The sequence below is a fragment of the Lichenostomus cassidix genome, chromosome 6, assembly GCF_008360975.1.
Source record: "Lichenostomus cassidix isolate B80296 chromosome 6, HeHo_3.0, whole genome shotgun sequence".
NCBI classification, from domain to species: domain Eukaryota; kingdom Metazoa; phylum Chordata; class Aves; order Passeriformes; family Meliphagidae; genus Lichenostomus; species Lichenostomus cassidix.
Genome location: NC_139487.1, coordinates 17,532,936 through 17,546,037, shown reverse-complemented (window position 1 = coordinate 17,546,037; position 13,102 = coordinate 17,532,936). Strand labels below are relative to the sequence as shown.

The 13,102-nt window shown below is 38.4% G+C and overlaps 1 protein-coding gene across 1 annotated transcript in view; it reads right to left on the bottom strand.

Annotated features, from left to right (window-relative positions):
* LOC146435370 (FERM and PDZ domain-containing protein 2-like) overlaps nucleotides 1–12,631 on the bottom strand; it is a 55,363-nt gene extending 42,732 nt beyond the window's left edge. The window contains exons 1-9 of the mRNA XM_085065341.1: nucleotides 12,452–12,631; nucleotides 11,460–11,586; nucleotides 9,584–9,715; nucleotides 5,760–5,844; nucleotides 3,652–3,802; nucleotides 1,968–2,039; nucleotides 1,188–1,362; nucleotides 282–432; nucleotides 46–184 (exon numbers count right to left, since the gene is read on the bottom strand). Of these exons, the coding sequence (XP_084921467.1) occupies nucleotides 46–184; nucleotides 282–432; nucleotides 1,188–1,362; nucleotides 1,968–2,039; nucleotides 3,652–3,802; nucleotides 5,760–5,844; nucleotides 9,584–9,715; nucleotides 11,460–11,586; nucleotides 12,452–12,484 (1,065 nt within the window). The 5' untranslated portion in view covers nucleotides 12,485–12,631. The remainder of the gene's footprint in view (nucleotides 1–45; nucleotides 185–281; nucleotides 433–1,187; nucleotides 1,363–1,967; nucleotides 2,040–3,651; nucleotides 3,803–5,759; nucleotides 5,845–9,583; nucleotides 9,716–11,459; nucleotides 11,587–12,451) is intronic.
* Between the last annotated feature and the right edge of the window lie 471 nt (nucleotides 12,632–13,102).

The following is a 13,102-nucleotide window of genomic DNA, read 5'->3' as shown; positions in this document are numbered from 1 at the left end:
TTGTAGAGAGAGACCTCTGAGAAATACTGTATTATTTATCCACACCTCAGAAGCATAATTGCCAAGCTCTGCCTGTAAAGCCAAAGCACCGAGTTTCAGGGCAGTCTCATCACTGCAATATAGTCGCTCCTCCAAAATATCTTTACGAAGCTGCAGGTAAAACTGATGCCTTGTCAAGCCATGCCTGGAATAGAAAAGGGTTTAGGAACTCAGGAGGAGAATTTGAATAGTATCCCTAAATGTTACTGGTTTTCCTTCAGTCAGCAGAATTGTGCACTTACTGAATAACATTAAAGTGGTTGACAAAGAATTTTATTCTTAGAAAGAGTGTGAAATTAATGATGGACATTTTCTTCTTGGGTTGGTCATTCCAGCCATCTGGGGCCACTTTGTAAAGTTTGGTCTCCTCATCCAAAAAGAAGAATTCTTTACCTGAAATGAGAATTTTGGGTTCTGTGAAAAACCTGGATATACTTCAGCAGCTCAAAATTCTGCTGTCTTCATAGAGTGCATCACTAGCATTAACAAATAAAATGGATTAGGGATGTCAGCTGAGATTTACTTCTCTGTGTCGTGACCTAAATTATTGCTCCTTTGATTGAGAACTTAGCACAGTATGTAATTTTGGATTACAAATGTTAGATACTGGATTAGTATGGTATCTGTGAAACTACTCATGAATTCATAGGGCTTGCATTCTGCTCACCATTCAGGTTCTGCACCCCATTGTAATCCTCATGTCCTACACTCAAGGAGTGCTTTTTCCTACTGCCTCAGCTGTGCCTGCCATCAAAAGTGGACTAGAGACATGTTGGTCTGGTAGACAACATAGCTGAACCTCCCACTTATATCTAGGAGTAAACACAGCCTTTCTCAGTGCAGTGCTTACTGGAATTTCTGCTGGAGCTTCATGGCTCAATAGTATTTGAGTGCAAGGCTGGGATGCAGCTTTTTCTGCCTGGGAATATCAGCCAGTAACATGTATGGCTGTGCTGATGCACAGTCCTACGGTAGACATGTTTTACATCAGTGCAGTAGAGTTTAAACCAACTTACCTTACATTTGCACAAGCTTTTTATCTGCTTCCATCTGAAGATGTTAAAGGATCTCACTGGAATTCATTGATAAAGTGACTACAGAGGCACTGAGGGACAGAGCTGTCACTGTACTTAACTGTGTCTTGTTACCTTTCAGGTAAGCCAGGCCAAAGTAGAAATGTTCCACCAAATTTGCATATGCCACCACGGTGTTGAAAACATCTCTTGCCTTGGTCTTGATGTCACATTGTACCTCAAGGCACTGCCCATTGAGTAGAATCACATTGAGATCCCTTTGGGACAAATAGGATTTCCCTTTTTTAGTCTAAGAACATGCAAGAAAGAATGAAAAATGAGTGCCAAGTACAAGAAATGCAAGTTCTACAGCATTTTATTACTGAGGCCTGCTAGTCTTCTGTGTCTACATAACCCGATGGAATTGGACACAACACCATGCTATTCTCTGCTTCCCTTCTCATAAATGAATTACCCAAACATTTCTAATTTTTTTAAACCCAGAGAATCACAAGAAAACAGCTAATTCCAAATTCTCTTTGCCCTCATTTTTACTGCTGTCTGCTGTCAGCTTTCTACTTTTTCTTAATGAAAGGTAAAGGATGTGCCTGCAAGCTGAGGAAGTCCCATACATTGGCACTAGATGTCATATTGAATATTTGCTGTATAGGTTTTGTCTCAAAAGTCTTGGGCTTTCTCAGAAGGATAAATTAAGCTTTTTTTGCACCAACAAACATAAATGAAAAGCACTGAGAATTAAATCACCTTTCAAGTCTCAATACCTCTGCAGGAACCCTAACTTGTTTTGAGAGGAGGATATGGAAAGAATATTGGGTTGGGACTCAGGTGCTACTTACAAAGACCCCAACTAAAAGGTCACTAGATTAGTTCTAAATGCTGAATGTTCTTACTTACCACAATTGATCCAGGCAGCTGTAAGGTCACTGGTGGTTCACTAGACAAAATAATAAATTCTGGACCTGAAAACTGCAAGGAGGCAATTTAGAAATTTAGTAAATGTCTCCTTAATGGAATGAAGATCCCAAACACAAGTATCAATGAAACCCATTTCTGTTGATCAGTATGCTGGAGCTAATTGACTTCAGTGTCTAGTAAGGTGCAAATGCTAATTGAAGATTGCTCTCTCTTTGGGGTCTCTCCTGTGTGGACTCTTCAGGGTCTATGTAGGGTATGCTCATGCTGAAGCCTTTTTTTCTGTAAAGGCACTTAATCAAGATCTATTTCCTTTGTAAAGAACCTATTTTCATGACACTTACAGAAATTTTATTTATTTTGAGACCTTTTGTCATTTGATTCCCGAATTTCTCTGAGGACAGTCACAAATGCACAAACACATACACACCCCTGTCATTGCGTAAGCCTAGCTTCCCTAGGAACCAGACCAAAATGCAGACCTGCTTTCTTCCCCATAAAAAAGGTTGAATGATAGTTCTTATTAGTAGACATTGTATTCTTTTGACTTAACTTGAAAAACATTTAGCATGTTTTTTGTAAGATTTTTTTTTTCTTGCTGTGCATCCACCTCAACTAATTTTGTATACTGGGTTTTCATCAGATACATCCAGGCTTTTAGATCCCTTAAGCAGACAGAAATAGTTAAATGTCTTCAAGTGATAAGATGTGAATCCTTCCAGCCATTCACCATGACTTATTAACTTGACCCATTTAGATAGTTTCTTGAAAAAAAATTAGGGTTTGTTTAATAATAATATTGCCAACAGACAATGCAGTTTTATGTCACATTAAAGAGGGACTAGAACTGTGTTGTAACAGGTGCTGAACTCCTGAGAAACACAATTATTATCCCCACAAAAATCATAATAAAATTTAAAACCAAATTTATACGTGAAAAGATAATTTTCCAAAGTATCTAACTGAAGCTCTTGACCAAATATCTGCCACTAATCAATGTTCTGAACTGGGAAGAGGTGAAAGGGCTCATCAGCCTGAAACCTCTTCCTTCTTCCACAACAGAAAACTCCATGGGAAGGATCATGGTGGAGTTTTCTGTGATTCAGTTATTTCTGAATTTTTGTAATCCAACTTTCAAAGAAACATTATTGTTTCCATCTAACAGAGTCCTACTACAATTTAGCAACTAGAAAGAGTTAATTACATAAGCTATTGGTCAGGCACACTCACTGCCAGCCCAGTTTTTTTGTCCAGGCATACACTGTAAAAAAAAAAAAAATTAAGTCCTTGGAGCACCATTGGCTGGCAAGTGTTTGGGTTAAGTGTCTCTGTAAATTTTTTCTCTGTTCTGAAGCTGCTGTCAAAGTGGTTGGTAAAAACAGTCCCTATGGTGTTTGATGCTTGCAGAAATCACATATGTAGGTCAGAGAGGGTTTGATTATCAGCTTTTGCATTGTCTTCATGAGCAACTGCTTTCACTGCCTTCAGTTCTGAGATATCACAGCTGGATCTTGCCTAGTTTGGAGACTGTCTATTTAGAATACTTATCTAATAAGATGACTCAGTAGCTAATACGCACGTCATTGTCAAACAAAAATTAGATGAGAGGCTTCTCTTTAGTGATATTTACATTTTGAAATCAGCTTATATGTTTTTCATCATTCACCTTTTCCTTCCTGTGGAAGAAACATTTCTGTGATGCAGCAGCTGCTGAGTAGTCCTTTGTAGACACAGAGAAGGTGGAGCCCAAGCTTAGCAGGTTCTGTCGGCTGTTCTTCTGAGCTCCACCAGGGATTTCTTCTACAGCACTGACTGACCTTCAAAGGAAATGTCATAGTGAGCAAAATATATAACATGCAATCAACACAACACCGACTTGAGGATGGAGAGCTTAAGGTATGGTAACTACTGGAATACTGTGAAGTCCAGGGCAGTATCAGTTTTAAGCTCCTAAATGTTTCTTTACAGAAAAAGAGAAATAATTTAACAGGAATAATATTACTGATCCCCTTTATAAATAAATCTGAATTCTGCTTTGATTCACTAGAATTTGGGGTTTGGGGTTTTTTTCATTTGGTGAGCCAGATCTAGCAGGTTTACGTTTGGTGAAGCCAACAGGCAAGAATTTAGCCCCATTCCTTTCTGGGAATTCTACAGGATGAAGTAAATTCCTCACTTCTTATTTTCTCCAGAAAAAAGCTTCAGAAAACCTTAACATTTTTTGTTACATGATTGAGAGTTTTCCAGGAATGGGAATTAAATACCCAGGTTGTCAGTTGGAGGCATTGCAATTGCTCTGAAAAACTCAGTAAATAAATCCTCTGTCACTCATATAACTGCCAGATATATGATGCATATATAAAGATGTCTGTATACACACATATAAATGTATGTGTGTGTACTTACACAGGTAGACAGAGATTTCTTTCTTGACAAAAGGAGACACTATTTTGCAACCTGCTGGTAGATCTTTCTTGTTACAGTTTTACAGATGTACTGGGGTATCTCATATTGACCAGATTATCATGGCTGATTTATCAGGAAGTTCAAACTGTTTACTTGGGATACATTTAATTGGGAGTTGATCTAAATTGAGCATTTCCTGTGGGCCTGAATTACTCGTGTCATGGTTAAAAGAAGAAACTCCTGTTTAACTGGGTCAAGAACCCAATTTAAATGGGATGTCTGTAGGGATTACATGGTGCTTAACCATGGGATTCTGGTCTTTGTGGTGCCTAGGAGCTGACAGTAGTTATATCTCTTCTTTCTTTGGAAACAGCCATGATTATGGCTGCACTGTGCTAACACCCAGTCTAGAAAACTCTTTTTGGCAGCGATGGTGTTTCCTTGAGTTTTGAAAAGGAGTTTGTATCAGTTGTACAATTCTCAGTTTTCTTCGTCAATGTCTACAGGGCTGCTGTCCATGCCATGGCTGAAATGAGGCTAATCCTCAAAACAGAGCAGAGATCTTTACTGCTTTTGTCCCTGGGTTACCTATAACTCTCCAGTAAAGTGGCAGTGCAGGGCTGGATATGGCTGATACAAGTGAGAAAAATCAATCTAAGGACTGAGGTGGAAGTGCAAATTAAAATTATAGATCATATACATGGTCTGCGATAATCACTTCAGAACACATAAGGTGTGACTGCACTTTAATGTGACAGCAAGGCAAGACCACATCCAAAATCTGAAAGGACACAACTCAGGACTCTGACAGGATGCCTAGACAGAGAAAGCAATGACTAGTCACACCTTTTCAACAGATTTTCCCATTCATAAAATCATATAATCATTAAGGTTAGAAAAGAACTCTAAGATCATCAAATCCAACCTTTCACAGTCTCTGTGGAGCAACTTCCCAGTTGTTTCAGTCACAGAGGGCTAGTGCTGCTTCCCTGCCTGGTGGAGACACAGCTGGGGGCAGCTCTTCTGGGAGGCCCCTGGCATCTGGCAGGGCATAGTGGTACACAGTAAATGTGGAAATCCTAAATGTGCTTGTTTTCTATGGATTGTTCAGGGCCCAAGTTCCATTTCACTAGAACTTTTGGACTGTTCCACTTGGAACCAAACCAAGTCTAGTTGAACATTATTTATTTATTCTACATAATAGAATATTATGTATATATTAAGGCAGCTATTCTGCATAAATGGTCTATCTAAACAGGTTTGGATGGCAATCCAGGCATTTTCTGATACAGGCGTTGCCAGACTAGTTACCTGTGTCACTTGGTTGTAAAACAGCTTCCATCTTGTAGAAATCTGAATTGAGCTCACCTGTTTATGAAGAGCTTGTAGCTACTTTGAGTCCTCGATCCACTAAGTGAGGGGTCACATGACCTGGGTGTCTCTGGAGCTCTCCCTGAAATAAATAAAGGAAATTTCACAATTGAAGCAATAGTAGCAGCACTCAGCGTCAGATGTTTGGACAATTACAACAGGGAAGAAATTTAGACTGGCTGCTTCCTCTCTTGTGTCCTCGCTTGGATGTGATAAATAGGTTAAATAAATAAATAAATTAAATAAATTTAATAAGGTTAAGTGAATACTACACCAGCAGTATTCCCAGTTTTCTAGTTATTCTTACTTCCTCTTCATAACCCTTCATGTAAATGTAATTTGGAAAACAGCTGTGTAGGTACAATGCCTGTAATTTCCGTCTGTATGGGGATAATTTGTGAAAGCAGTTTTTTCTCTTCAGAAGTTATGCCCAATTTTTGTTCTTCTATTGTGGCTAGCACAGGCTTTTCCCATGAGAATTTTCTTGTGTTTTGTAAATAAAGATAAAGTTTGGATGTCATTGGAATAGTGTCCCAGAACTTGGACAGTGCAGTCCTGGCCAATCAGGCCTGGGGGAAGGCTTCTGACCGACCAATCTGGGTGACTTTTGAATACTCTATATATATGATGAAATCAAAACAATAAAGGTCATTCCTTCTTGCCACTGAGAACTGGTGCCTTCATTACTCTGCTAGCTGCTCAACAGCGACATTCTATTATTAGGCATAAAATGGAAAAAAAAAAAAAAGCCATGAAAAAGAAAAAGCCATGAAACTTCTCTGGCTTAATCAAAGTAGAATATAAAATCAATGAAATGAAAATGATTGTATCTAGTCTACTGGTTACTTGCTGTGTAAAATCTATTCTGAATGTTTTTACATCAGAAAAACTGAGCAAGGGTATTGGATAGTTTGTGGGTCCTTAGCAAATATGGATTGCATTGTTTTTCACCTTCAATCATCTCTGTTGCTACACAATAGATAGGTGTGGCTTTGTCCAAATACATGAATGTTGAAATTTGGAGGCAGCACCAGAGAGGGTTTTGCAAGTTCTGTGAATGCTTTTGTATCAGCAGAATCTTTGTAATCTTTAGGGAAGGGTGAGAAGGTCAAATTTTTCTTCACTTGGATGACTTCATTGATCTTATTTGAAGAATTGCATATCAAACTATTACATAAGCAGGATGATAGAGGTGAAAAGATAAACTGTGTGGAAGCAATCAATTAGATAAAACATTCATGCACTACACCCTGAGACTTCACTCTGAATTCCAACATGAAAACGTGACATTGAATTCTAGTGTACCAACCAACCAAAGGAAATTCTGAAAGCTAAAAATCTACAGTCACATTGCTAAAATAAGCATAAATGTGGGTTTTTTTCAAGCTGCAGATGGTAGTGACAAAATGTGGGATTTGAGATAAGCTAGTTACCAAAGTTAACAGTACCGTGTTCTGAAGCTACATACTTTTTAATGAGAAAACCTTGCAAAATTCTCTCCTTACACTGTAGTTTTCCCATAATTGTATAAATATATTTTGACGAGCACATTAAATTCCCCTTAGTCTTTCTGTATCAGCTGTTACAGCAGTGGAACAACTTCGCTACTTTCAGTGGCCAGACTGCCATGCTTTGGTCACAAATCCAATACATACCTGACATTAAATTAGCATGTATTCCTCAAAGAAGTTGGTCTTGTAGATTTATTATATGTTAAAAGAGCTTCTAAAGTACAGTCTTGATAGAGATATTGATCTCCTTTGATAACGGTGCTCCACTTGGTAATATTTATTTTCAGAGAAGAATGCATTTTTTAAAATATATCATTTCATGAAAGAATGTCTGTGGCAAACAAGCTCTCACATTCACTCATGTATTTTTAGAATTTTGTCTTACAAAATCCTGAGTATGAACAGCTACCAGTGTTTCAGTGGAAACTGAGACATGCACAAAGTAACTGGAATGAGCCTTTGTCAAGTTTATGGGCTTACAAAACAGGCTTCAGTTCTGAGTTTGCCTTCACTGTGTGAGACTACGTATGTGACTGACACGTGTGTGTCACTCAGGGAGCAGCTGCAGTCTCAGGTTTTTATTGCTGCTGATATTGATTGCAATTCTGGAGCTTCAGAAAAGGCCCTTAAAGGAGGAGAGCACTGACAGCAGTTGCATGACTAACCTCACTTTCCTCATCCTTGGGCTGAGGACTTAGGGTTGAGAGGCTATGGCATGCTGGTTTTTTCCACAGGATGTGCCCAGTTTCTCTCTGTGAATTATGTCCTCATAGAATTGCAGTGAACACACATTTTTTTTGCCATCTTTCCTAGGGAAAATAGTCCCTTGAGATCATGCTCTACGTCTTTTATTTTTGTCTAAGGAATTTTAAACCTTTTGAATTCAAAAGAGTGTGGGTAATATGGTCCTAGATATTTAATTACAATCAGCATCTGGATATCACAACACAAAGTAATGCTCCCCATTGAGAAAAAACAAGGACTACTCAGCAGTTTTCTATTATTTGTGGCATCAGTGAACTAAGCAATCAGTGTGCACATCCTTATTGTATTTTAACTGATGTAGTGAATGCTAGGGTTATTGCCTTAGGAATGAAATTTCTGGGATACAAAATCCACTCATGCTTACAGAGCATATTTGAATCCATGCCACAGGAGGAACTAGTACTTCATTGCTCATGGAGGCTCATAGAGGAAGGAAATAAACTCCCAAGTACAGAAGTAAACTCCAACCTCTTGGTCTGGAAGCTCAGGAAACATGCCACAGGCAAGAAGGAAAAACAGGTTGAAAGCAGATGAGAGGATGGATAATTGTGGATTGGAGGATAGAAATGGGCAGGAGTCTGAGATGGGCAGCTTTCATGGTAAGCTTGGTTTTTTAGGAGGCTGATGACATTTAGCAACAGCAACATTTTGCTTTAGGCAGTGTGAACGTTTTGTCTAGGTGATCCCAGTTCAGATTCCAATTTATACATGAAGATACACATACACAGCACTACTCCCCTTCCCCCGAATTCCCTTTTTTTTGCTCCATAGTATTCCCTTACACTGTGATTTATATGGCTTGGGAAGGAACCCAATGTCTACCACAGTTTCTTCACTGAACAAATTCTCTGCCAAACAGTTTCTTTCTTGTTGTTCTCGCCACAGAAGGATTGGAAGTGAAGCTAAAATTCCACCTCTGATATCAGCAGACAAAGTAAATCAGAACAGCCCTGCAACCTGGCATTTAGCACAACAAAAACAACATGCTGAGCAGGAAATACACAGTGGCTCTGGGACAAAAATGGAAAGAAAACAAAGGGTTATTTGGTCGTTTTTTCCCTCTAGATTTCAGAATTAGTTCATTTGTTTTTGAATGGGCTTGAAGAAAAATCAATCCTCAACATTCAAATCTTAGGTATTATTCATAGATTCAACTGACTTCAGAGCTGGCATCTTGACATTGCCCACCATATGCATTTGTGGGGTAGCCCCATATTTTCTGTATCAAGACCCCATGGGCTAAAAGCATCCTGTCAGGCTTTGTGATCTGCTGAACAGCTTCACCTGGCAAAGGGGACATGAAGCAAGAAAGAAGTGATGGTGCTATATGGTAACCAGGGAATATTTAGCTTTACACAAGTGAAAAAGAATCTAATATAAAAGGATCTTTCTGCTCTACAATTTAGCACAAATATACCTCCCAAGTCACATAACCACAAGCTGCATGAGAGTACCTATCACCTGGTATGTGGTTAGTCTCACACTACAGGGGACAAAAGAGATGAATACATAATTCATAAACATAATCTTCCATAAAAATCTTACCTCTCCTGTGTCCTCGGTTAGACAGTATCAAAGATGTACTTTCAGAAATACTATTTGAGTCACTATAATCCACAGAGAGTTGTCTGTAATCTTCTGTTGACTGACTATAGTTCATTAATCTGGACCCTTTGTCTGGAAACAGAAAGGAAATATGGTGAATCACATACTTTGATTATAAATAATTGTATTTTCATGTTAATGTAAACAACATTTGGATTGACAAATTTTTATATAGTCCACATCCGTGTGTCTTCTAACCCTGACTCCAATTCCTTAAAGACTGAGTAAAGCTTGGTAACTTCATTCTATTACTTTCATAATCTTATTCTGTCCAAAATAAGTTTTCATACTTCTCCTCAACCATTCCATGTAAAACAAATCTAATACATTAGTTCTAGTCTACACATTTAACTGACAGTTAGCAAAGTGCAGATAACCTGCAAAGTTCTCATTCCTTATACTCTGAGGTCCGAAACTTTCAGCTATAAAGTCTTTCTCTGTTCAGAGGGGACAATGCCCAGACACCATCCACTACCAGAGTCAGATGCAGAAATTTCATTGAGGGGAAATCCTAACTCATTAGTATGTACATAATTCTCTTGCACACTGACTTTACTTTTCTTGCATTCTCTCTTATCGTTTTACAGAATCTCTGAAGCATATTTTTTAAGTAAAAATAATGAGGAAATGGAATTCTGTCTTGCAAAGTGTGGCTTACACATTTTCAATGTAATCGACATCCTAATACATTGAAGTCCTTGATTGTGACCTGAATCACTGGAAAACACAGACATCACAGCAGATACATAATCCCTAGAAGCAGTGTGAGGAAACTGGCAGGAATTTGTGGCTAATATGAGGTTGAAGACGGGACCATCACTTTTGGCAGCAGCAAAATTTCTACCTATTTTTGCAAGTGTGAATCTACAAGCTCAGTTTTTGAGTAAGTGAACAAATATAGCTTGAGGGGTGGTTTGTCCGTATGTTCTCAAAAGAATCTCCTTTTCTTATAACCAATAATACCTAATAGAAATGTCTACATGTATTTAGGTGCGTGTTTGATCCTAGCTGATTTAATGGAGCATATGTGTGATTTCCTGAATAGGAATTGTATTGCTCATATGCCTAATGTTGAGCATATCCAAAAAAAAGGCCTGTATAGCTCGGGCCAACTTTCCCCTTGCCCCAAAATCAGAGTCTCTGTCAAAATGAGCAGTACAGTATAGCGACTAGAAAAAAAATACAATTATAGAATTACTCTGAGGGATAATATATCTTGCTCTTAGTCAAATGAAATACAAAATTGGTATATGCTGGTTTATTTATTTAGTGAGCAGGATTTGGATTTGTATCTTGAAATCTCTCCAGCAATTCATGTGTGAATTTATAAAGCATATTTTGATTAGAAAATTAAACTGAAATCAAAAAGAAGCCACAAATCTTTGCTTGAGTAATCAAATGGGAAAGATCCATATATATTCCTTAATGGCAGGAGGATAACCTCACAGAATCCCACCTTCAAAAATACACTAGAATATAGAAAGTACAAAAGCAGTTTTGAAAGTAGAGGTGTTTTATATGCACAGGTTTTATGCAAAGTGCTTTAAGAGTCAAATCTGTACAAGCTGACTTGTTATCATTGCTTCACAGCCCTGAGACTACTATCCTTTGTGGAAAATAGGAAAAGAAACCTCACTGACTTACCTCAGAGTCTTTCCATTATGAAGTAATTTATATGTAAAGCAGTAAGTATCCTATCCAACACTACATGTAATCACTACAGCATGAAATTAAACAATTCATCTACCTTGGGAAAGACACAGAAAAGGCCATCAGTATCCTTATTAGAGAGTTCAGATTACAAATCTTTCTTTACCTTGGTGAAAATTCATCTGGGATGACAGTGTTGAGGTGTCTGGTATTTTTTCATGCAGTCTTTTCCTTATCACATGACTTCTGTTCAGCTGAGAGGTTGTGCTGTCTTCGGTGACCACCTGCTCTGCCTAGAAGGCAGCAATATTGAAAGTCAATGTCATATGAGTTTTGGACTTCAGACTTTCATAGTGAAGTGATCCTTGCCCTCTGGCTGTCAGAGGCTGCTGATTTGCTTTGTGTAAGCAACTTCATTTTCTCAGATTAACACAAAGCAGGACTGAGTATGTTAGCTCCATGCTCTCATGCTAGTTAAGTTTAAGAGGGGACACCCTCTGTTACAGTAGTAAAGAGAGTAATAAAGAGTGCAAGGGAAAAGTTAATCTCAGGATGTTAACAAATACTGGTTGAAAACAAAAAAATTCTGGTGTGTTTTCTTCTGTTGTCATTCAGCTTGTCAACAAAAATGGTTTTTGATACTTCAGATTTTGCAAAAAACTCAAGTGCTCACTTATTGAAGACCTCATGTGATCAGGCTTGATTGCACAGCAAATTTTCAGCTCCACTCAAGGAAAATGAATTAATTTCCTAATATGATGTAAATGAGATTTCTTTGAATTTCATGAAGACAGTCTTAAACCGGAGTGGCAATGGAGAAATCTTTTCTGTTGTGTAAAGTCCTTTCCTTTGGCCAGTACGAGGTCTCTGTAAAGGTTATGATTGCTTCAGTATTAAATGAAGAAATTAGGATAATGTAAGTGCAAAAGCTGGATCACTTCCCAGGAGTGTAGAAGTGTTGTGTGAGACAGCTTCATTGCTTTATTTGCTTGTACAGGTGCCCACACAATTTCCTGCTTAGAAGTTTTAGAACCAAATCTCACTTTCTTAATCCATACAAACATTAATTTCAGGCAATAGCTCACCTGTGTCCTGTGTTGCTGCTCATCTCTTTCACCACAGAGAAGGAGATGATTAGAGTGTGAGAGTAGTACCCACCTCACTGACACTTCCCACTGCAAACTGGACCATTTTCTTTATGCAGACTTTTGCTGGTAAGGAACCAGATTCCTTCTGATGTGCTTCGCAGGTTTCCAGGATTGATTCAGGAGAAAGTCTTCTATGTGGCAGATCTTCACACAGTGTCAGCAAGAGTGTATGTAGCTGGTCACTCAGCTGGAGGGACTGAGTCAAAATAGAGGTACTGTTAAATGACATCTCCCAGGGGACTGAAATCCTGTGTAAACTGGGTCCAGGAATTTCTGTAAGCCTTTCACTCTGGGTGAGAAACAGGCACTGAATTATTTTAGACTTTGGGAAAATTCCAGACAAGCAGCATAACAGCACTAAATGAGCCTCTTGTGGGATCCAGGATAGCCTTGCAGGGAATTGACCTCTCCAAGAATGATCATTGGCCCAATTAGGGACTTCTTGGTGACAGACAGTTCAGTTTGCTCCAGAGCTTTGTTAATTAGATTGTGAATCAAAGATTCATGCAAGTAATATGTGGTAGCATTAGCTTCAAAAAGGTGAGGAGTTATACCAGCCAAAACTGTTGTCATAGAGACCACACACTTATATTTTAGGACCATTTAGCTTCTAAATCCTTTTCTCTTAGAATATGAAAGGGAGGTTAAATCTACCAGAAGC